The sequence below is a fragment of the Chiloscyllium punctatum genome, chromosome 20, assembly GCF_047496795.1.
Source record: "Chiloscyllium punctatum isolate Juve2018m chromosome 20, sChiPun1.3, whole genome shotgun sequence".
Classification (NCBI taxonomy): domain Eukaryota; kingdom Metazoa; phylum Chordata; class Chondrichthyes; order Orectolobiformes; family Hemiscylliidae; genus Chiloscyllium; species Chiloscyllium punctatum.
Window position 1 is genome coordinate 34,468,023 of NC_092758.1, and position 25,201 is coordinate 34,493,223.

At 39.5% G+C, this 25,201-nt stretch overlaps 1 protein-coding gene across 1 annotated transcript; it reads left to right on the forward strand.

Annotated features, from left to right (window-relative positions):
* Positions 1 to 783: 783 nt before the first annotated feature.
* LOC140492022 (ubiquitin-conjugating enzyme E2 A-like) lies at positions 784 to 25,201 on the forward strand. The gene is made up of 6 exons (XM_072590648.1): positions 784 to 1,063; positions 4,603 to 4,683; positions 9,362 to 9,387; positions 10,938 to 11,027; positions 15,629 to 15,717; positions 22,506 to 25,201. The coding sequence occupies exons 1-6, from the start codon at positions 1,020 to 1,022 to the stop codon at positions 22,632 to 22,634; spliced, it is 459 nt and encodes a 152-aa protein (XP_072446749.1). The 5' UTR covers positions 784 to 1,019; the 3' UTR covers positions 22,635 to 25,201.

Genomic DNA, 25,201 nt, shown 5'->3' on the forward strand with positions numbered 1-25,201 from the left:
CACGGGACACGCCCACCAGACCGACCACGCCCCCCCCGTGAACGTCCCTCACCCACTGACCGCGCCCACCACATCGGACACGTCCACTCCTTCCCTCCCTCCCGTGACAACGCTCCTCACCCTTTCACCGCTCCCGCTACCCCTGCCCCTGCCCCAGCTCCAATAACAACACAGCCTCCCATCATTCCGCCACTGCCCGCCTCCTCAGGACGAGGCCACGCCTACCCCTTCTTCACCGCCTCCCGTTGCCAAGTAACGTCCCAAAGTTCACCGACACCTCAATTACGTCAGAAGCCGGGAACCTTCAACAAAATAAGGGGGTGGAGGAAAATGATCCCCTCGTCGCGAAACCGATTAAAACACATGCTGCCGTAAAGTGTAACCCGTCCATCAAGTTCTGTAGGCATGGGGAACAGTAAAGACTTGATAACTATCTCAGAATCGACATTTCCCTCCCTATCCCCTACAAAGGTTAAAGTGGGCTGAGCCGCATTAACCCTTTCTCTTCCCCCGAGCTGCGTTTGGATTATGATTGGATAAAGTCCGACCTAGGCCAGTTCCGATTGGTGTATTAGACGTGATCCGTGATTGGCCGTGAGTATTGACATCACGGAAAAGTGATTGGTCGATGATGTCAGTACCGGGCTGGTAATTGGCTGAAGGCGTCAGTGCCGGGTACATCGCTGGTCGAGCCGGGCTGATGATTGGCTCATGTGGTCATTGCCGGACGGATGATTGGTTGATGGGTTCAGTGCCGGACTGGTGATTGGTTGGTGTGCGCCGGTGCGGGTGGGGACGGACGGAGGTAGGCTGGCCGGCCGCTGTTTATCGGGAGCGGGCCGTCGGAGGGAGGAGGGCAGAGGCGGAGAGTAGACGGTGCGCCTCCACTGCTACCGCCAAGTGGAGCTCGCGGTCAAACCGGGACACGGCCGCGTTTCTTTTGTTGCTGTGAATGTGGGATCGTTGAGGTCGGTCACCGTGAACTGAGTGGCTTTGCCGCGGCTTGATTTGTTGTCGCTATGTCCACCCCGGCGAGGCGGCGGCTGATGAGGGACTTCAAAAGGTGAACCCACACCCACACGTACAAATATACCAAAAAGGATCAGCCCGCGGGCTGGGAGTTTGACTAAGTGTCCAGCTCGTTGTTATTTAATTTGGGGGCTGTGTCTGCTAGGCCCGCCGTGTCGACCAGGCCTGTGGTGTGGCCAAGGCTCAGTCAGGTAGCTCCTCTGTGGAGGTCGGTCAAAGTAAATGTTAAACCAGGCCCTCGGGACTGCTTGGGTTTGGAGTGCAGTAGCCCTGAGAAGGTGCAGTGTGTCCGTCCATATGTCTATGGCAGTTTCGAGTGGTAGGGAAATACTGTGTGTGTCAGTCGCCAAGTAATGACACTGCTGACTTTGTGTCCTGTTTGTAAATGTAAATCTTCCTCGAACACAAGGATAGGTCAAGCAAGTTCGAGGTTTGTGTATTAATTAATACAATACATGTACTTACTATTGGTTTTGCAAATTAGTCCTTAAAATTGGAACAATATTAGAAGCACTGTTATAGTGCTCGTCACTTGGATGTTATTTTGGGAAATGTGTCTTTAACACTTTAGTGCTTCATCTACCTCCCACCACCAATGCTTTTCTTCCCCCCTCAGGTGAATGACAATACAGATGCTGTTAAAAATCACACAACACCAGGTTATAGTCCAACAGCTACTTGATGAAGGAGCAGCATTCCAAATAAACGTGTTGGACTATATCTTGGTGTTCTGTGATTTTTAGCTTTGTCCACCCAGTCCAACACCGGCACTTCCACATCATGTCGACAGATGCCACCAACTCTGTTGCATTATCTAGATTGACATCCCTCATGAATGAGCACAAACAGTATGTGCTGGCACAGTGCTGCCTTGCACCTTTCAGCCAAGGGTCACAAGCAATTCTGTGTTGTGACTTGAGATATCCTGAGATCATTAAGGATGCTACATAAATCCAAGTTGTTCCAAACCAAATATTCTACCTGAGTAAGTGTAATTACACTCTTTCAGCACATTGCTGATCAGACTGGATAATATATTCAATGATTCACACCAAAATTGTACTTTGTTAGTCACAACTTTATAACTTCAATTGTCCACCAACCCAACTGTTTATAACCATAAGTGCTTCACCTTGGTATCATTTAATTTGCCCACATTTGGAAATAAAACATTTTGAATTGAATTGCTGTTTGTTTTCACAGTTTGTAGACACAGTGCATCAAACAGCGGTATTTAGAAACTGTGAATTGGAGGTTCAAGATGGCTGAAAGTTCTGTCCTGAGTGGAGTAGAGAAGGTGTGATATACAAGGGAAGCCAAATTATGGATGCAAGAGTGAACGTGAAGTCAGGGATTGTTGTAGAGAGAGTGTAAGATTACTGACTGGTTTGTAGATGAGTCAGGATGTTAAATGATAACCTCTTGTGTTAGTTTAAGCAACATGCTAAAGAATTATAACTAAATTTTTCAGTCCTCTGAGCCTTGGATCATGTTTATCACAAGGATGCCAAAAAAAGTTAAACTGTATTTCACTTTTTGTCTTGGCTGAGGTGCATGTGCAGAAACTATTCAAAAACTTCCACTTTTTGTGTCTGTCCTGTATTAAAGACATTGAATCTGGAATTACTTTGTATGTTAAAAATGTTGTGTAACATATTTGTGAAAAGTCTTCTCATCAACTTATCCAAGGACTTTTGATGATTCCAAGACATGCATGGAGAATTTTTTTAAGATGCATATTCATTTATGATTAGTGTACACGAAGTATTGTCAATATTGTACACTTTCAATGTAATCCATTCTGTTGTCCAGTTTCCAGATCTGCACTTCCATCAGATTTAACTGTCACCAAGATTAAACTTGGTTGACATTTGACATAACCAATTTTTTTTTTTTGCTTGGTACTCTTTTTTTTTATCGATCAATTTTCAACTGAGTGAAAACTATAAAATTGAACCTATGACCTCCTTTATGGTGCTGTCTTGTCCTTAGTCTACTGATGAGCATGTGTACTGACTTATTAATGGGGGAAAATGTCTGTAAATTAGTTAGCAGTTATTTTTAGAACTGTTAAAAATGCCATAATTCAGAGATTAAGTTAAAAATCACACAATATCAGGCTATAATCTAACTGCTTTATGTGAAAGCACTAGCTCTCCGCGTGTTGCTCTTTCATCAGGTGGTTGTGGAATATAAGATCGTAAGACACAGAATTTATAGCAAAAGTTTAGAGTGATGCACTCCAAATCATAATTCAGAGAGGTGTGTTAAAAGTACAGTTTGGTAGGTGGTAAGGTGTCGGTTTATGACTAAACAACTGTTTTGACTTTCTGGTTCCTCTTGGTCTCCAGAAGGTTTGGTGAGGAAATAGTTATCACCAAGCAGTCTCTGATAGACAATAGCTCATGCAGACCACATTCTACCCAAACAGCTGCAACATGTCCCAGAAGGAGAATAAATACATGAAGGGTACTGTGTGTCTTCAGCAAAAGTTCTTCTTAGGGTCAGAACTTAGGAATGTTATTGGAACAAAGGTATATCAGCGTTGGAAGCATTAGACAATCGAAATGTGAGGTCTTGCATTGCAAGAAGCCCATTGCAGTTTCTGATAGGGTGACAGTGTGGAGGAAAGCTTAACTATCAAACATAATTTGCAAAACATCCACCACACATACAATACCTGAATGATGTTTTATGTACTTTTTATATGCAGCATATTTTCCATCCTAACAAATATGTTGTGAAACTGGATGAAAGCAATCAAGAAATGTGACATTTACAGATAACACCAATTAAGCACATGAGATCAAGCAGCTAAGGTCTTGTCTCTCATTTAAAAAGAGGGTACTATCTCTTAACTTATTTAATCCCATGAGCCACCAAGCTATGCCTCTATTTATACTGTCCATTTTCTAAAAATAGCTTGTTTTAGAATCTATTTTAGAAGTATTATGAACATGGATGTTCCAGTAATTCCTGTCATGATGAGTTGGCTTCCACTTCTCTCTAGGTTTGAGAATTATATTGAAGACTACCTTAACCTTCACCACTTCAGTTAAATGATTTTTAGTTACATGACCAGCTTTCAGCTTTAATGGCGCAATCTGTCAAAATCTAGGATAGTTGTATGGAATATAAGCAGTATTAGTTAGCTGTCCCTCAGGATTAGGTAGAGCAAGGCATTACTCTTAATTTTTGGGGATTTGCTGCTGTTGAGGAATGAAAATGTGAATGGCATCCACCCAAGTGGCTGCTTTGAGCATAATTCTTTGGCTGCCAGTAAGATCTGTTTTGCTTTCCCTAATTTGTTAAGAGTATCATATTCAAAATAACAACAATTATAATCTGAAAATCACAATTAGAGGGTGATTTTTAAATACAATACTCAATTTGTGTGAAACTCATCTTGAAGACATGTGCATACCCCCATCCCCTGGGAAATCTGTGTAATATCTTGTAATAGAAGTCCCACTGAGTGGAATTTTTTTTACTATTCTGATTAGCCTTACTACAGGTTATTATTGATGAATCAGAAATGTTAAGTTTGAGTTTTAAAATGTGCTGTCTAACTAGGCTACAAGAGGATCCTCCAGCTGGTGTTAGCGGAGCACCTTCTGACAATAATATTATGTCCTGGAATGCAGTTATATTTGGGTGAGTAATGGAATGATGATGGGGATATATGTTGCTTTGGTTTAGTGCTAGTTAAGTGATGTGGCTAAACAAAAACCTCCAGCATTTCTCATATTTAAAAAACAGAACATAACTCAAGACCCCACCTATTTCGCTCTTAACTGTTAGAGAGGGACACTGTTCGTTTAAATGCTTTTCGGTAAACATTCATCTTAGTCAATTTACTCACTGACCTCTTTTCACCTATTTTTGTATATTCCCAATTAAAATTTAGTTGATTATTGTCAGGTGGAGGTGCAAAAAGTAAGCCCAACAACACAATAATTCCTTAATTTAACCATGCAGTTTCTATGTATGTTACAAACTTTGCACAAAACAAGGCAATTCTTGAAGGTTACAAGTCTGAATATATAAGAATGAATAATCATGCAGTAGGACACTTCAAGATTTTAAAATCCATCTTGAAGAAATGTGGTGCAGTGGGTCATTTGTATTTTATTGTACTGCAGATATTGGATTCAAATTTACCTCCTGCTCATGCAATGAGATCTTGCTGTCCTGTAATAAAATGTAGAGCAATCATAGATGACTTTGTAGATGCAAGTCCACAGAAAAGAGCTGCTCATAATTTCCTACCAACTTAGTGCTACCACCCAGAGGGATCTGTTAGTTGGTCTATGAAATAGTCATCATACCATGCTAAACTTTAAATACATTTAGTATATCTTCTTTCTTAGAAAAAAAATTAGAAAGATAATTATTAGATTACATTACAGTGTGGGAACAGGCCTTCGGCCCAACAAGTCCACACCGACCCGCTGAAGCGCAACCCACCCATACCCCTACATTTACTCCTTACCTAACACTACGGGCAATTTAGCATGACCAATTCACCTGGTCTGCACATCTTTGGACTGTGGGAGGAAACCGGAGCACCCAGAGGAAACCCACGCAAACGTTACACAGTCAGTCGCCTGAGGCGGGAATTGAACCCGGGTCTCTGGCGCTGTGAGGCAGCAGTGCTAACCACTGTGCCACCGTGCCGTCCACAAATTTTACTACATCAATGCCAAAATAAGTTTCGTATTTATACTGAATTCTTTAAGTATGAAAATAAAGAATAGTGAATTTGATAGCTAACATTTTTCATACATGGAAATATGTTCATGTTTCCTTTCTGATTTCATCCTCTGCTATTGCTGATTTTAAGACGGCCCAAAAAGCCATATATCAATTGTAAGCTTGTGCAGTAATCTTCCAACTTCCCAGATATGTGCACATCTAACTTGAATACTTTTAATTACTGTGGTTAGTGAAGAAGATTGCCAACCTCAGCTAGCATTTTTAATCCCCTCTTTCTAGCTAAAGAGTGCAGATCTCTTGGTACTTGCTTGTCCAAGCAGAATAAATTGTAGTCTATTAGGGATGCAATCCAGGCATGACTACAGCCCAGATTTTGTTTCCAACGGTGAAAGAACAGTTCATGTCTCTCACAGCTGTCCACAAATCTCATCAGAGATTTCCTCTAAGCTTGTTTATTATCCAAGTGGCTACTCCTGTAGGAGATGTGGTGTCTGCAACAAATAGCGCTGAGACTCACTGAAGAATCCTCACAGCATTTTCTTCAAAATTTCAAACTCTAAACTTCCTCAGGACTGAAACGTGACACTTGTAACATTTGATTTTTCAAGACCTGGAAAGTTTTCCAATACCGATCACAATACCCAATTCAATCTCTTTCCTCAATGCTGTAGCCAAAATGTTTCCTGCAAATTTTAATATGGAAGTAGAGGGAAAGTTAATTGTAAGAAATAGGTGTAGCTGAAGACCGTTCAGACTATCGATCATGCTCCCTCATTTGATAAGATCATGGCAGACCTTGTTGTGGCCTTAACTTTCCTCCCTCACCCAATCGCCTCAAATCCCTTGTAGATCAAAAATTTATCTAACTTAGCCCTGAACACGTTATGAATTGTCCCAGCTTCCACGGTTCCCTGGGGATGAGAATTCCAAAGACTCTGTGGAAAAAAAAATCCCTTCCATCTCATTGATGGTGACGGGGGTGGGGGGTGGTGGGGGGGAAGCGAATGGGGGAGTCCATTGTTTTTCAACTATGCTTCCAAGCTTTAAAATCTGTGGGCATTTACCCTCTCGAACCCCTTCAAAATGATCTTTTTCAAAGATAAAACTCCCACAACACCAGGTTATAGTCCAACAGGTTTATTTTGTGACACTAGCTTTCGAAGCACTGCTTCTTCTTCAGGTGGCTCATGAAGAAGCAGCACTTCGAAAGCTAGTGCCTCCAAATAAACCTTTTGGACCATAATTTGGTGTTGTGATTTTTTTAAACTCTGTCCACCCTAGTCCAACACTGCCTCCTCTAACTCATTTTTCTAAACTGCAATGAATATAAGCTCGTCGTCTTCTGTTGACTTCTCCACCTCCTGATACTGCCTGGCTTGCTGTGTTCTTCCAGCTTCCTGCCTGTCTACTTTGGATTCCAGCATCTGCAGGGTTTTTTGTCTCTAATGACTCAGCTAGCTCAACCTTTCCTCATAATCCAACACTCTCACCCTAAAAATCAGCCCAGTGAACTTTCAGTGGCCTGCTTCCATGCACCCAGACTGACTTTAATTTTGTTCCCTCATGCCAATATTATTTCTTAATACAGCCTTGATATCATCCTGAACCAATACATCAATTCCACCTCCTGCTGCTGCTTGTCTGTGCTTTGGAAATAGTGAGTGCCCTTAGAAATTTCACTGTCCAGTCCTGGTCTCCCTGCAACCGTGTTTCAGTAATCTGCACCAGGTCTTACCCATTGGTATGGAGATAAAAGCAAGGAGAAAAAAACTGTATGTGCCTCCAACTGTGGTCATTTCAAGACCTGTTTGGCTGAGCAATTTCTATTTATATGCTGTATTTGCATTTTTAATTACTTTATATACTTGCATGCTGACCTTTTGTCATTCATGCCCAAGGATACCCTGATCCCTGTCTACTGCAGAATTCTACAATCTGTCTCCATTTAAATAATAACCTGTTATGCCGTTCTTTCTGCCAAAATGGACAAGTTATACTTTTTCACATCGCACTCCCTCTGGCATTTGTTTTAATCCACTCACTAAACTCATCGATATCTCTTCAACACTTTGTATCGTATTCTCCAATTGCTTCCCTACTTATCTTTGTCCTATCAGCAAATTTGGCTACAGTTTATTCTGATCCTCATCGAAGTCTCTCCTCTAGATTATAAATATCAGTCTCAGTACTGACCCCTGTAACAGGAGTTTAAAGTTTGCCAACCCAAAAATGAACTATTTACACTGACTTTCTGTTAGCCAGTCATCTATCTATGCTGATATTTTATCCACAACACCATGAAATTGATCCTGTCTGGAAACGTTTTATGTGGCATCTTACTGCATTCCATTGAAAACTCCAAATTTACTACATCTGATGGTCCTACTTTATCCGCCCTACTTAGTACATCTTGAAAGAACTCTATTCAATTTGTTAAATCCTGTTTCCTTTTAACAAAATTATGTTGACTCTGCCTGATTGTATTCTGTGCTAAGTGTCCTGCTACTACAGAGGAATCTCGATTATCCAGCATTTGATTATTCGAATATCAGATTATCCGACAAGATTGCAAGGTCCTGATGCTTTGCTAAACTGTTATCTGGTTTTTGATTAACCGTGCAAAATACTCCCAGCCTGTGTCCTTTGGATAATCAAGGTTCCTGTGTACATGTTTAATAACATATTCTAACATTTTCACAGTGACAGTTGTAAGACTAACTGGTCTTTGTTTTCCTGCTTTGTGTCCCTCTTGAATAGTAATGTTGCATTTGTAGTTTTCTAATCCATTGTGGTTCTCTTGGGGCCAAGTCTGTTGCCAAGGGTCCCCAATACCACATCCTGTGGGTGAACAGGGTATCCCCTGAGAGCAGCTACTAGATTAACGTATTGAACTCTGTATACACAATGGAAGTTCAGCACTGAAAACCTTACTGTTACCTTTGTCACAAATTCTAGGCCAATTTCTTTGTTCTTTATTGCAATGCGTGATGTAATTATTCAAAAATTGAGAGTGCTGTAGTATTTTAAAATTGTACAGATCCAGATTGTTCACAAATTATAGCAGACATTTTTAAAAGGTTATTTTCAAAGTTTGCTGGTAAATGACTAACATGGTAATTAATCATATTTGAACAATTAAGGAAAATAGTACAATTACTAAATTGTTCCAATCATCAATAGTGAGAATTAACTTCTATAAAATTGGAGAATGTCTAAACTAAGGCAAATCTTAGTAAGAATGCAAAAACACGCCTAGAAAAGAGGAGGAATATTTATAAATCTGTTCCAGTAAAGCTTTAACTATAATCATTCCTAGTAGATACTCCTTGGGAGCCAATTCAGAATAGTTGTGGGATACTGATGTGGCCTCTGCTATCTAAGTAAGCTGCAGATGACTTGGTCAGTCTGTCACGGCATGTGGCAGAGCAATCTTAAGTTGCGCAAGTTTGTAGTAATTTAAATACTAAATGTTAATGCACTGGTTTTAAAATTTGTATGCAAATTATATATTGGCTGCTTTTATTCTGCTGTTTAGAATGTACATTTACGTTGGTCCCTAATGTGTTTCAATGCTTCTAATGGTTTTTAATTGCTTCTTGACTTTATCTGCTTCTAGACCAGAAGGAACACCTTTTGAAGATGGTAAGTTAGCATTGCTGAACGAAACTTACTGAATTGATCATTTTTTGTTAATTTATTTTAGCAAAAAAGTGGGAAAGCAGGACAGAAGATTAATTTGCTCAGTTCTGCATGTTGTTATCTGGTGACTTTTGCTGCTGAAAATGAAAACTAATTGTGTTGACAGTTGCCAGCATGGACTTGGGTCTTTCTGCATATCATATTGGTTCATTTACATGTTGGGTCACTGAAGTGATTTAACACTCTTTAAAAAGATACTTGACTCCTGATGTTTATTAAGTAGCCAGAAGAACACCATACCTTGACACAGTACAATGCACACATTTCTAATGATGCATGGAAGTAAAGTGATACTGCTAATTTCTCGAGTAGCAATATCAAAGACCAAATGGAATGAAGTTGCCATTGGCATGGCTAATATTTATTGTCCATAACAAGGGAACTGTTTGTTTTTCTTGAATCATGTCAGTCTGCATGATGTATGTATATCTATGATTCTATTAGGGAGGCATTCCCATCTTTTGATCCATTGATAATAGAAGGGGCAATATATTTCAACACCAAGTTATTGTATGTTTTCAAGAGGAAGTTGCAGTTCTGGAATTGCTATGGACCTGCTACATTTGTTATTGTATCCAAAGCGTAAAATACATTTAAGTTGCAGATCTAGGAAGCACTGTTGAAGAAGCTATGTAAATTATACATGCTGTAACTACTATATCACTCATGATGGGAATTAATATTTAAGGCACTGTCAAGCCAGCTGCTTTGACCTGGACAGCCAAAAGGATGGTATTGACGGTTCGGGTCGGGGTCATATTTGGCACTGGTAATCCCATTGCATGGATTTGTATTTGGGAGTGTTTATTTCCAAAAAAAAAAAGCTTGTCCATCAAACATTACACTACAAGACCCATCATGCAATAATAAGGCAGAGCAGCAAGAATAACGAGGAACAAATCTGCAATTTGAATCCTGTGGTCTCAAGAGGCATCCTACCCCACAAAAATCTGTCAGTCAAAATCAACCTGTTAAGTTATGTGGAGACCCACAATAGAAATATATGACTGTGAGTAGATATCATTCCTGAATCAAGGGGCAGGTGAAGACAAGTCTCAACTTAATGCAGTAATCAGTTATATGTTGTAGGATGTTTTTGCAGGGTAGAGTTGAACATAAAGAAAAATCTTTGGGGAAGTGGGGGAGAAAAATGCATATTTAAAGAGAAGCTGTTATGGAGCTTTCAGATTTAATGCTTAGTATGTGTATCACTGTATCTATTTAGGAATTAATGCTTAATCTAGGTAATACGTAGAATTAAAGTACCTATAAAATTCTACAGAAATACCCCATATGTTTTATAGTCAGAAGGAATACTTACTGAGGTTTTGTAATGTATTGCATACTCTAAAACAACTTTCCTTGGGTGAATGTACTGAGGAGATTGAATGGGAGAATGATGGCTCTAATTCATAACTAATATTTCACTTGCAATTCAGTTTTTTTTGTTGATATACAGGTACAAGCAAGAATCATTTGCTTTCTGTTTATAGGTACTTTCAAACTGGTCATAGAATTCACAGAGGAATATCCTAATAAACCTCCAACTGTTAGATTTGTATCAAAAATGTTCCATCCAAATGGTAAGCGTTTAAAACTTGTTCTTTAAAATGTAATTGATTCGTAGTGGGATATAGTGTCCTGACACCTTTCTGGTTTCTTGACCATTCCAGTTTGCCATTCTTCAAATGTGAGCCAAGATAATTATCTAATTGAGACTAACTGTGGAAACCACTATAGCAGATCTGAACTTGTAGCTTGAGGCACTTTTCCAAAGAGGATTTTTGCACAATAATTAGGAACAGGAACTTTTCTGTAGTAAGCGCATGAGCACATCGGGTAGAATACACAACAGGGAATGTTGTAAGTGTTTATGGGACCTTGATATTTGTAACCCTTCCTGAATCTGACCCACCTTCAAATGTGGGGATAAAGAAACATTTGTTTTTCTTAAAAAAAATCCTTGCAGACTTTGGATAATTGTGTACACCAGGAAGATCAAACCCAAGGATAGTCTTTTATAGTTCATTACAACAGGATTGTTATGCTACAGAAGGAAGCCATTTGGCCCATCTTGTGTGTACAGGTTCTCCAAATGAAATGTCAATTAGTGTCTCTTCTTATTGTCTTCAGATAACCCTACGCATTGGTTCTGTTCAAGTAACCATCCAATTTCCATTTTAATGCCTTAATTGAACTTGCCTCAATCACATTTGTCTGGAATTCATTGCCTGACATAAATATTCACTGAGAGAAAAAGCTTTTCCTTGCATTGCTTTTATTTATTGCCAATTCCTTCAAACCTGTACTCTCTCCTTTATCTTTTCATGAGTTGGAACAGATATTCCCTATCTCTCCTGCTCCTTCCTGATTTATAATAAGTCTGTCAGATCTCTTTTCGGCCTTTTCTCTCCAAGGATAACAGCCCTTATTTCGGCAATCTATCTTCATATTTGAAATTTCTTATCCCTGGAACCATTTTCTTGAATCTTATCTTTTATGCACTCTCTGCAGTACCTCACATCCCTCCTAAAGTGAGATGCTCAGAACTAGTTGCAGCATTTCCACTAACTACTAGAGTCCCACTGCTCCTACATCTCCATTATTTGTACCCTCTAGTTTACATTGTTTCTCATCTCTGTCTCATAAAGTGAGAAATCTCAGTTTCTTCACATTGAACTTCATCTCTCGTTGACTGCCCATTCCACCAAGCTGTTGAGATCCTTTTTTTTTTCATGTTTTGTGCTCTCCTCACAGTTTATAACATTTTGAAGTTTTATATCATCTGCAGGTTTTGAAATTGTCATGTATGCCAAGGTCTCAAGTCATTAATATGTGTGACAGAAAAGCAAGGGTCCCAGCACTGACTCGTGGGAAATTCTTCAACAAATATTCCTCTAACTTCTTTCTTCCTTTTTCATTCCATGAGCTATAAGATTTGCAGACAAGTCTGTGTCACGCAATGTCAGATGTCTTTTGCAGTCCCACACTCACTACCTCAATAGCATTGCCTTCATCAAGCTTCTTTGATACCTCATCAAAAAAACTCCCTTAAGAAATCCATACTGGTTTTCATTAATCAGGCCTCAGCTTGTTTCTAAAAGTCTTCGTGGCACTGAACTAAATTGGCTGGCCTCTCATTGCCTGGCTTATCCTTACACCCTTTTTGAATAATGTTAACAAGTCTTCAGTCAAGTGGCATTACCCTAAATCCAAGGAAACCTGGAAAATTATGGCCCAAGCCCCAGCATTTTCCAATCTCCCTTTCTTCAGTATCCTTGTGTGCGTTGGCCCTGGTTCCTTGTCAACTTTAAATACTGACAGGCTATCAATTATTGGCAACCTATTTAATCCCACTACCGCATCCATTTGAAAACTTCTAGTGCCTAAGTTCTCTCTTTCATCAAGACCTAGGTAGCATTTTAATAAAGACGTGCAAAGTATTCATCTAATACCTTAGCTATGCCTCTCCTCCATGTATAAGTACTTTTTTGGGTCCCTAATTTGCACTATTCCTCCTCTTCTCATTCTTTTACTGTTTCTATCACGACAAATGACACATAGTTCCCTTTTTTTATATTAGCTACTTGTCTCATTTTGTACTCTCTGCATTTCTCTATTTGCTTTCTCACCTCTCTAAGTTTTCTATACCTAATCTGGTTCTCAAATATATTTTCTGTCTGACATGGAGCAAACTTTTTCTTCTTAATCATCATTTAATCTCTTTTATCATCCCTGGAGCTCTGGCTTTGTTTGCCTTATCTTTCACCTTAACTATGCCTGGGCCATCTCCTCTTTTTAGGTAACCAATTGTTCAATTACTGTTTTTCCTGATTACCTGTAACTCCTACTTATTCAGGTTAGATCTGTGTTTATGTTGAAGTTAGATTTTCTCCTGTTAATTGTTCAGCCTAAACTGTATAATGCAGAAGGTAAAAACAATGACTGCAGATGCTGAAAACCAAATACTGGATTAGTGGTGCTGGAAGAGCACAACAGTTCAGCCAGCATCCAACGAGCAGCGAAATCGACGTTTCGGGCAAAAGCCCTTCATCAGGAATAAAGGCAGTGAGCCTGAAGCATGGAGAGATAAGCTAGAGGAGGGTGGGGTGGGGAGAGAGTAGCATAGAGTACAATGGGTGAGTGGGGGAGGAGATGAAGGTGATTGGTCAAGGAGAAGAGGGTGGAGTGGATAGGTGGAAAAGATAGGCAGGTCGGACAAGTCAAGGAGGCAGTGCTGAGCTGGAAGTTTGAAACTAGGATGAGGTGGGAGAAGGGGAAATGAGGAAGCTGTTGAAGTCCACATTGATGCCCTGGGGTTGAAGTGTTCCAAGGCGGAAGATGAGGCGTTCTTCCTCCAGGCGTCTGGTGGTGAGGGAGCGGCGGTGAAGGAGGCCCAGGACCTCCATGTCCTCGGCAGAGTGGGAGGGGGAGTTGAAATGTTGGGCCACTGGGCGGTTTGGTTGATTGGTGCGGGTGTCTCGGAGATGTTCCCTAATGCGCTCTGCTAGGAGGCGCCCAGTCTCCCCAATGTAGAGGAGACCGCATCGGGAGCAACGGATACAATAAATGATATTAGTGGATGTGCAGATAAAACTTTGATGGATGTGGAAGGCTCCTTTAGGGCCTTGGATAGAGGTGAGGGAGGAGGTGTGGGCACAGGTTTTATAGACACTAATGTACCCTAAATGTTCACCCACTGAAACTTTATCCACTTGGCCCACATTATGCTCAAGAACCAGGTTTGGCAGTGCCACCTTTCCCATTAAACTGTCCTTAAAGTAGCAAAAAGCCCCAAAGGAAACTGTTGTTAATTAATTTGTGCATATCCCTTGTGAATTAAAAACATGGTTTTGTGAAGGGTAGGTCATGCCTCTCAAACCTTAGAGTTATTTGAGAACGTGACCAAACAGGTGGATGAGGGTAAAATGGTTGATGTGGAGTATATGGATTTCAGTAAGGTGTTTGATAAGGTTCGCCACAGTAGGCTATTGCAGAAAATACGGAGGCATGGGATTGAGGGTGATTTAGTGGTTTGGATCAGAAATTGGCTAGCTGAAAGAAGACAGGGTGGCGGTTGATGGGAAACGTTCACCCTGGAGTTCAGTTACTAGTGGTGTACCGCAAGGATCTGTTTTGGGGCCACTGCTGTTTGTCATTTTATAAATGACCTGGATGAGGGTGTAGAAGGATGAGTTAGTAAATTTGCAGATTACACTAAGGTTAATGGAGTTGTGGACAGTGCGGAAGGATGTTGCAGATTACAGAGGGACATAGCTAAGCTGCAAAGCTGGATTGAGAGATGATAATGGAGTTTAATGTGGAAAAGTGTGAGATGATTCACTTTGGAAGGAGTAACAGGAATACAGGGTACTGGGCTAATGGCAAGATTTTTGGAAGTGTGGATGAGCAGAGAAAGATGTCTGTCCATGTGCATAGATCCCTGAATGTTGCCACCCAGGTTGTTAAGAAGGTGTACGGTGTGTCAAGTGTCAGAACCATGAGGTCATGCTGCAACTGTACGAAACTCTGGTGTGGCTGCACTTGTGGTATTGCATACAGTTCTGGTCACCGCATTATAGGAAGGATGTGGAAGCATTGGAAAGGGTGCAGAGGAAATTTTCTAGGATATTGCCTGGTATGGAGGGAAGCTATTGAGGAAAGGCTGAGGGACTTGAGGATGTTTTCATTCAAAGAAGGTTGAGAGGTGACTTAGACATACAGGATTAGTTAGGGTAGACAGTGAGAGCCTTTTTTCCTCTGATGGTGATGGTCAGTATGAGGTGACATAGCTTTAAATTGAGGGGTGATAGATATCGAACAGATGTCAGAGATAGTTTCTTGACTCAGTAGTAAGGGCATGGAATGCCCTGCCTGCAACAGTAGTAGACTTACCAACTTTAAGGGCGTTTAAATGGCCATTGGATAAACATATGGATGAAATGGAATAGTATAGGTTAGATGGGCTTTGGATTGGTTTCACAGGTTGGTGCAGCATTGAGGACTGGAGGACCTGAACTGCACTGTTATGTTCTTTATCATATCATGTTGGTTATTGTTGCTCCCTGGTCAATACCCATTTTTGTTCAATATATTCTGAAAACAAAGTGGTAACTGTAATTTTCATATCTTGTTTGCTTTACTATTAGAAACAAAATTTTCTGTAGTGTTTTTTTGTTTTCAGTTTATGCAGATGGCAGTATATGTTTAGACATATTGCAGAATCGATGGAGCCCAACCTATGATGTTTCATCAATTTTAACGTCTATTCAGGTAATTTTTCTCTCATTATGTTATCTGATCTGTCCAACCTATGAAACTGAATTTTTGAAGTCACTTGCAGTTGTGTTCATAGTTAATTTGGTTCTTTCTCTACCATCTGCAAATTGATAGTTTGCACATCAAATGGTTTTAACTTGTTCTATACAGGGGAATGATCTCAAAACTGATCTTCCTGGAAGACTAGTGTTTATTTTCTTCCTGCTGATAACCATCCTTGAGCCACTAATTTGCTTTCTATCCTTTTATCATTTACTGTCCACGATATCTCAGCTAATTTATTAATAGGCCTCTAGGGCAGCTTGTTACAAAATACCTTTTAACAATCCTAAATATCTAACACTCGTTATATTCTCTTCATCAATATGTTATGTTATTGATTGAAAGAACACTATATAAGGTGCGATTATCTTTTATAAATCATAGCTGGAAGCTTCTAAAGGGAGAATATCTTTCCAAGTCAATAATTTGCTGTGTATTTTAATCTTTGAGTTGTATCCACTGCTAATATCAGGGTGGCTAATATGTGGTTACCAGATTTATCCTTTTCTCCCTCTTGATCAGAGGTGTTAAATTCGCAACCTTCATGTCCAAGTGACTTTAGAGTTAGAATTAAGTTGTTCACTCTTATCATGTTATATCCTTTCATTCCACTATCTTTTTTTTCATAAAAACAGAACCCCAGGTACTCATTGGTGTTAATTTGTGCTAAATTTTCAATGGCACCTACCCTTTCTTTAATTGGTTTTGCTCCAAACTTGTTTAACCTTTTGTTTGCTTTGATTTCTTTGTTTATATCTCTATACATTTTTACTTCTGTTGTTATGCTGTGCTTGATTTTTCCTTTTGGTCTTAGATTTATTAAATCCACAGGCCTGTCTTCAATTTTTTTTTTATTGCTCCTCTCCAAAATTCCAATTGTTGAACTTTATTCTGATCGAGGAATGCTACTTTGTATGGTAGTTTTCCATTATCAGTGCAGATTTTTAATTTATTATCCAGTTTTTGACTCACTAATCCTCTAAATGGGCAGCTGTTCTCCAAACCTGTCTGGTACCTTAAATTGAGTCGTAGAAGGGGATACCAGTAGTAGTGATCGTGAAATATTAAATGATTTTAAACAAATCTGTTTGTCTTGTGTCCTTGGGAGAAGTGAAATCTGGCTGCCTTTCTTAGTCTGCCCCACATATTACTTAATATCCTCAAGCAGCTCTTCAAGCGGCTTTTTGACCTGCAAAGTGAATTAAACCACTACAGAAGAGTTGTAAAGCAATAAAATAGATGGATTATCTGACATTTATGTATGCATTGAAATGAGAAAAGCACATCCATCCCAGTCAATCGTTATTCATTAGCATGTGAGCACCTATGTCTGAATTGGAAGGAGTAGATGTGGTTATATATGCAGAATAATGTTTTCAAGCAGTATCCCTGTCTCCTTTATCACCATCTGTGGATATGCCCTTTAGTTGACAAGGCATTAGGGCCACCAGGTTGTCACAATGATTTGGAGTCAGGAGGGAATGACTATGGTAGCCTTCAACATTGATCTGAGATCCAATAAAACCTCATGGCACCAAGGGTCAGGGAAAATCTTGCGGGTTGTCATCTTATCTTGCCTCAACTGACAAATCCTTGCTCCTTCAAGTTGAACACTACTTGGAAGTAGCAAGATAATAGATATGCTGCAGCTGGGAAACTTCAGTTTTCATCACCAACAGTGGACTAGTTGCACTAAACTGGCAAAGTCCTGAAAACCAATCTACCAGACTGGGCTTGCGGTAACAGAGCTAACATGGGAAAACTCTTTTTGGTTTTATTCTCACCAAACAGACTATTGCTGATCCATTTATCCTTTCCAGTATTAGCAAAAGTGATCACTGCAGAATCTTTATGGCGTAGAAGTCCTGTCTTCACAAAAAATCCCTACTCTCGACTCAAAACTTCCCTAAGCGGAGGACAGGTCTCCAATGGGGTTGTGAGCTGAAACTTTGGCATCAGGAGCTCTGAGGCAGTAATTATTGTCGTGGAGCTCTCACTAGGTTATAACAGCTGCATTTCTGCTCTAGCAAACTGGCCTCTCACAGGGCCTTCCTAACTCTCAATTCTCATTGCGGTTGTCAAATGTTTACTGGCCTCTAATTGGGATCACAATGGGCAAAAGGTTGTGAAGTGCTGTTCTAAAGAACAGCTAGGGATGGGCAATAACTGCTGGTCTAGCCGGTGACACTCAAATCCCATGAAGAAATTTAACAAGCATTGTCTGTTATGCTATATTATGTTATCACTGTCTTGAATAAGAGAGGTTAAGAACAGATGTAGCTCAAAAAAGTGCATCACTGAGGCACTGTGAGCCACCACAATCTAGAAATTTAATTGTCCAACACATCCCTCGCTACACCATTACCATCAAGCTGGGCAATTGACCCTGGTTCCTTGAGGAATCTGGGAGTCCATGCCAGGAACAACAGCAAACATACATAAAATGAGGAGTCAACATGGGGAAATGCAGAACTGAACACATGCTAAACACCAGAGGCTGCATGCTTTAGTCAGAACTAAGCAGTCCAGTAACCAACAAATCAAATCAATGGTCTGCAATCCTCTGCGGGCAGGGAAACTATCCACCTGCTGTAGTCATATCTAGTACAAATGAACATAGTTGTGATTTTCAGCAGCCAATTAAAATGCCAAAACACACTTGCAGGAGTTGCTCAGGGAAATAACCTATACTCCATAGTCTTCTGCTTTGTTAATAACTTCCCCATTATAAGGTTAAAAGTGGGGATCATTCAGAAAAATAATATACCATGGCAGGGGGCCATTTAGCCCATTTAATGTCTTTTGATGAACTGTCCAGTTAATTCCAGTCCCCTGCATTTTTTCTATTAGGTATTTATCCCATTCCACTTTGAAGGTCTCTCTTTCATCTCTTTCCAACAAGCTATGAAGCACTGTGTTTCAAATCCTAATTATCCTTATCCTTGCCTTTTCTTTCACTTAAATCTGTATCCTCCATTAGTGATCCTTCAGCCACTGAAAGGTTTATCCAAACGTTTAATGATTTTGAGAATTGCTACCAATTCTGCATTTAGTCTTCTATACTCTTAAAGACACAATATGTGCTTCTACAGTCTATCTATAGAAGTGTAATCCGTTATCCTTGGATAACTGAATGGCTAAATGTTTCCAGTGGTTTGTACCTCTACAGATTTTATAAAAGGCAGCATTGTATGCTATACTTCTATTTCATTGGCAAGCATGACTTCTTAATTCAAGTTTTCTGCAATGTTAACTGAACTTATTGGTCATCATTAGAAGTTATTTTATTTAGTGCAAACATAGTTAGAGCCGAGCGATAGTCTTGTCAATGCCTGGGTGGAGTTCTTTAAGCCTACACTCAATTTTGGTTGGTGGACCTTGCTCAACAATACGAGTCTTGTTTGCACTTGCACCTTGGATGTTCTTGGCAACCCCATTGTTGGTGACTTTGCAGAGGCTAGTTCGCAAATGGTTTAAAATGGACCATTATTTCAATGGGTAATCAAAGCAGGTGGATGAACAATAGGGTTTATAATGCAAGATTTATTTCTTCTGGAATTTTTATTTGCTGTGTTTATTCTCCTGTTTTAGGTCCTCAATTACTTGCACGTAGATTTAATTGTGGACTCCATGTGCTGACACTCAAACCAATTTTTAAAAAAGTGATTAAAAAGCTTAAATTAAAAATTAAAAGAATTGCAAAAGTATAAATGTTTATAAAAAAGTGTTAAATGTATTTGTTTTCATTGCACATGTGACGTGGCTTGAGGGAAGATATGCTGCTAGTGGGTTAAGAGGGTCAATAAAAAATAGCAGGCTTAGTTTGGAGTGAATTGCCTTGTGCCTGATGAACTTGGAGCAGATTTTGTGTGACAAAAGCAAAGTTTTGCAGATGCTGTGAATACTCATGCAGATCAGGCAACATCTGTGGAGACAGAAAAGAGCATTAGTGCTTTAGTCTGCTTTTCACCAGAGCCTCAAGCAGAGGGAGAAGAGGCAGAAAGGACCAGGCAGTTGATTGAGGTGAGAGTACGTAAAGAGGCAGGGTGCACACAATGACACTGTGTGGTGAGCGTGGGTGAGGGGCAGGTGATGGCTTTAGGGTATGTAGCTGGGTGGGGATACAGGACAGCGAACATACAATGGATATGGGTTTTCATCACCGGATGACAGATGAGGATGAAAACAGCAGGTTGCTCTTGGAGGTGATTTTAACTTCCCCTATATTGACTGGGACTCACTATGTGCTCGGGGCTTGGATGGGGCAGAATTTATAAGGACCATTCAGCTATGATTCTTGACACAATATGTAAACAGTCCAACCAAGGAAAGGGTTGTACTGGACCTAGTTTGAGAAATGAACCTGGCCGGGTGAGTGAAGTTTCAGTGGAGGAGCATTTTGGAGTGACCGTAATACTGTGAGTTTTAAGTTACTCAAGGATAGGGATAACAGCATTCCTCAGGTGAAGGTGTTAAATTGGGGGGAGGCAAACTCCAACAATATAGACAGGAACTGGAGAATTTTGATTGGAGGTGGCTATTTGAATATAAATCGGATATGTGTGGAATGAGCTGCCAGAGGATGTGGTGGAGGCTGGTACGATTGCAACATTTAAAAAGCATTTGGGTGGGTATATAAATAGGAGGGGTTTGGAGGGATATGGGCTGGGTGCTGGCAGGTCGGACTAGATTGGGTTGGGATATCTCGTCGGCATGGACAGGTTGGACCGAAGGGTTTGTTTCCATGCTGTACATCTCTAATCCACCATTATTGTGCCTGTTGCAGTTAGTCACTCTGAAGTGGAGGGGTGCCAGTGTTGCTAAGAATTTGGAGCTGGGAAGTGAGTTGGTCAGAGAGCCTGTAATGATGCATACTGTTGTGTTGAGTACGGAGTAGGCAGATTGGTGCCATTGTGGATCAGAGTATGCAGTTAAGTACACAGTGACAAAACTGGAGGTCTTTGATGTTTTGGCCTGTGAACCTCATGATGAACTGGCCAATTTACCGAGGAGGTTGTAGCGGGTTTTAATGTTCTGCAGTCCTGATGAAATACTGTTGGCATAAGGAATTTTGTTAAGAGTGATGCCTAGATTAAACAGGGTGGGGATTATGCTTATTACTAATAACATGTATATTTGGAGAATGCTGCAATAATCTTGACTAGTTGGGTATTATCATAGTTTGGAGTTTCTGTCACTTAATTTATCTTTGCAACATGTATTGGGTTTGGTAAGGATCTGTTTATTCTATCACTTACAGTCAAGTGATTGGAGTGTGAATGTTTCCATGGTTACAGTTTACCCAGACTGGTGCCTTATGGTAAAATCAGTTTTTTGTTTGGTGTTCATTTATCATCCCAGAATAAATGTTGACAGGCTTTTTTATGGCTATGTGGTACTGAATATGAGCCATATCAAAATACCATCATATATGTTGAAAGATTAAATAATCACATGATTTTTTTTTAAAAGAAGCAAAAACAAGTTGTGACTGATCTAAACAAACATCTTAGCAAGAAAAAGGAATGATAAAAATCTGAATATGATCTAATTGGTTCGAAGAGAGGACCCTCCCATTCAGCCTAAACTAGTTAACTTAATTTCTCCCTGTCCCACCTACCAACCCTCCAAGTGGTTTAGAGATGAGAGTTTGTGGCAGGTTTAGCCTAGTTCTTTGTGCACCACTCAAAGTGCAGTAGAGATTGTTGGTCAGTGTTTAGCATTAATAGATTGTTAAAGCTGACCTGTTTAAACTAAATGTTCAGTTAGTTCATGCTATATTTCATCTGGTGGCGTATTTTGATCTCTGTTTTAAGTGAAGGAAAAGCACATTTGATTCTAATTCTACCTGTTCTCTCAAATTTTAAAATTATTTATGTACATACATTTTAGGGAGGCAGTGGCATTGTGATAATGTCATTGGACTGTAAACCAGAACCCTGAGCCAGTGTTTTGTGGTCATAGGTTCAAATCCGACTGTGCCAGATGTTGAAATCTGAATTAACAGCAAGTCATTGGTGGCCATGTAAATTCTGGTGACTTTTTTTTAAATCCCATCTACGTCTCTAATGTCCATTGGAAGTCTTCCTGGTTTGACCTGCATATGATTCCAGACCCAATATAGTTGCTATTTGGGCAGTGAAAATGAGAAATAAAATCTTGCCTGTCCAGAGATGCCTACATCCAAAGAACAAGTTAATAAAAAGTAAAAAAAATGCTACCTCCAATAAGGCCAGTAAAGTGAGCTAATGTAACCAAATTCATGTATCTTATTATGACTTATTTGAATTTGGCATCTGATTCTGTGAAAGTAAATAGAAATGATTATTTCTAATACCTGACACTGACATTCTCACCTGTTAGTAAAAATTAACTCCCCAATTCATCTGCCAATTATGCTGCTGTGTCTAAAGTTTCTCACATGATTAATTCTAACCTCAACTTTGTCTGAGAATTGATGTTAAATGGTAGTTGCACAGTGGGTGTGAACAAGAATCTCCTGTGGTGTTGTCAAGAATCTGATAGCAACTGGCTCCAAATTGTTATTGGCAGTTTGGAGGGGGGAAACAAACAAGTGCCCACTGCTTCACCTGCAGTGTGGTACAGTGCTTTTAACTGGTCAGAGTGGCAGGAGACTTACTTAGAAAAGCTTAGACAATCAAAATGACTAGTTTGGTGTGAAATGTCCAAATTTAACCCTAATCTTTTTTCCTTTTTCTTTCTTTACTCCTCTTCTCTAGTCCCTACTTGATGAACCAAATCCAAACAGTCCAGCAAATAGCCAGGCTGCACAGCTTTACCAAGAAAACAAACGTGAATATGAGAAGAGGGTATCTGCTATTGTAGAGCAAAGCTGGAGTGACTGCTAACCTATAGCGACAAGAATCCTCTGCCAACTGCCCGTGCATTATCCGACCTGAGTAAATGCAAACAAAGTGTCGTAAGACTGGCAAAGAAGTCTGCATACCTTCTTTGTTGACATTCTTAAGGAATTTTAGCCCTTTATCGTTTGTGCTATTAGAGGGTTCTTTTGTTGCATGATGTGAATTTTTAAGCAGTATTTGATAAACTCGTACACTCGATGATCTCTTCCCTTGTTTTGGCATCACCACTGACCCATCTTTACATCAACTAATGTATTAGCACCTTATTGACATGAGTGTGAATTCTTGAATTGTGAACAACAAAGTCTGATCTGCATCAGAGCAACTTCTAGTTTTGGGATCCATTAAACAAAATTTTTAGTTTTATTTTTTACAAATGTCCTGAAAATTAGCTGTAACACCTAAAGTACATTGAGGTGGAAGACAATTAAATGTAATTTGCTCAGCAACAGTGAACAACCTGTTGTGGCATTCTCTTAATAGAGCTTTCACACTCTAGATTGGTTATGAGCTGATACTGTCTTTTCATACAGTTTTGCAATACAACTAAAATAGATCCAACAGAAGAATACATTTCCACATTATCTTGCAGTTTATTTTGAGGGTTGTTGTAAGGAATGCATCTATTTTATCACATGGGAAAGCTATACCATCTGCCAGATCTGATTGGTGCAACATGACTGGAAGCATCTGTTTACAACAAGCACTTTGTATGTAGATAAATCAGAGAAAGCTTAAGTGTGTAAACCAGGCATGAGGCAGGCTTCTATTATTTGGGTGCCCACAAATCTGTAATTGCTGGTGCTTCTATTATTTGGACACGCACAGAACTACAAGTTGTTGTTTGTGTTTGTTATGATTGATGGCTCTCTGCATTTTGAAAAATCTCTCATTTGTAACTGCTCTGTAAAATTTGTCCGTTTCTGTGAATCAATTACAATATGTTTGGGGAAGTACTTCAAATCTTTCATACAGACAACCCTATTTAGCCAAAAAGAATCTCTTCCCTTAACAAATTATTGACTGCCTCACTCACAAGGCATTTGAGGTGAGATCCAGTAGTTGCTGTTAAAGCAAGTGAATATTTTTTTTGTGCAAGCTTGGATAAGCAGAGCGTATGTGATCTGATTGAAAATATTCACGGTCAAATCTAATCTTCTCTGATTCCCATTCTGTTGCATTTTAATTTAAATACTTTATTTTTAATTGATATTAGGCATCTCATTCTACAAAAAGCAGAAAAATTCAAGTTGATTTTGGAAAGAACAATTACTATAAATTACTATTCGTTTGGTATCCTCTTGATAATGTCATGATCTGACTAGTTGCTACTGTAAGTGGAGAAAACATTCTAGCTCGTTCCTGTGCCTGAACAAAAACAGTTCTGTGCTTGGCAATCTTGTGTATGTATAAAGTGGTGAGTTTCATTTTTAGATGCTTTGTTTAAACTCTATTAAACAACCTAGAATAGCAAAAAAAACCCTCTAACTTTGAATGAAATGCCTTCTAAAGAGGAAACACAGCTTTGTTTTGCCAATTTTGAGAGATAGCTGAGTCAATTAACTTCTGAATATCTTCATGAATACCTCTTGTTATGGTGGAACAGTCTTTCCCCACAAGAAAGGATGCTGTCCTGACAGGTGGCCACATTTCAAGGAAAGCCAGCTACCAAATCTCTCTCTCTCCCAGATGATTGCGAAACTCCATCGCTATTGGGGTAGATGCTTAGCAAGAAAACACTCAGAAATTTGTTTATGTTCCAGCAGATAATACTTACAGCGTTTACACTGTTCAGGATAACTGGTATGTTTCATAGCCCAAACGACGATCCCTCCCTCTTTGGAGTTTTGATTTAGTAATGCACATGTGTGTGGAAAAATATTTTTCTTTTCTTTTGCAGTAATTGATTGTAATTGCCTGTTGTTTCTATTGGGATGTTGTCACGTTTTTCAAATGGTTAGATTTTCTGCTGTGGTTTATGAAAATTAACTACTTCTGTTCATGGTGTAAAAAGGACTTATTTTATTCCTTCTTTTGTAAAGTTTTTTTTTTCAAAACTTAGCCCCCTTTTAAGATTATCAAACATTTTTGTACCCTATTCTCTAGTACTTTTTTTTTATATAAGGAAGTCAGTGAGAGAAGTGTATTTATGATACTGTTCCAATAATTACAAAGTAGTACCTGGTTGCCATTTATTTTGCTGAAGAAAAATTATTAATTCACTTAGTGTAACAAATGTTTTGTACAGAAAGTGATTCATGATATTAACTATGTAATGATGTTTGCTGAGGTCATTTTCCCCCTCTCTTTTCTTTTCCCCTCCTTTTTCCCTCCATGTTTTTACTTTTCCTCTTGGAGGCTTGGAAGACAATTGAGCAACTGATGGGTCTTGTGTTTCACTTTTATAGGTAACACTGGCGAGAATGTTCATAGCCCTCTGTACTCTGCAGTTTCATGATGCTTGTATGCTGTACAATATGTATTGATGCAAACACCTTTTTTCAGAATTTTTTTTTAAATAAAACAACTTTGAGAGTATAAATGCTTTGAAA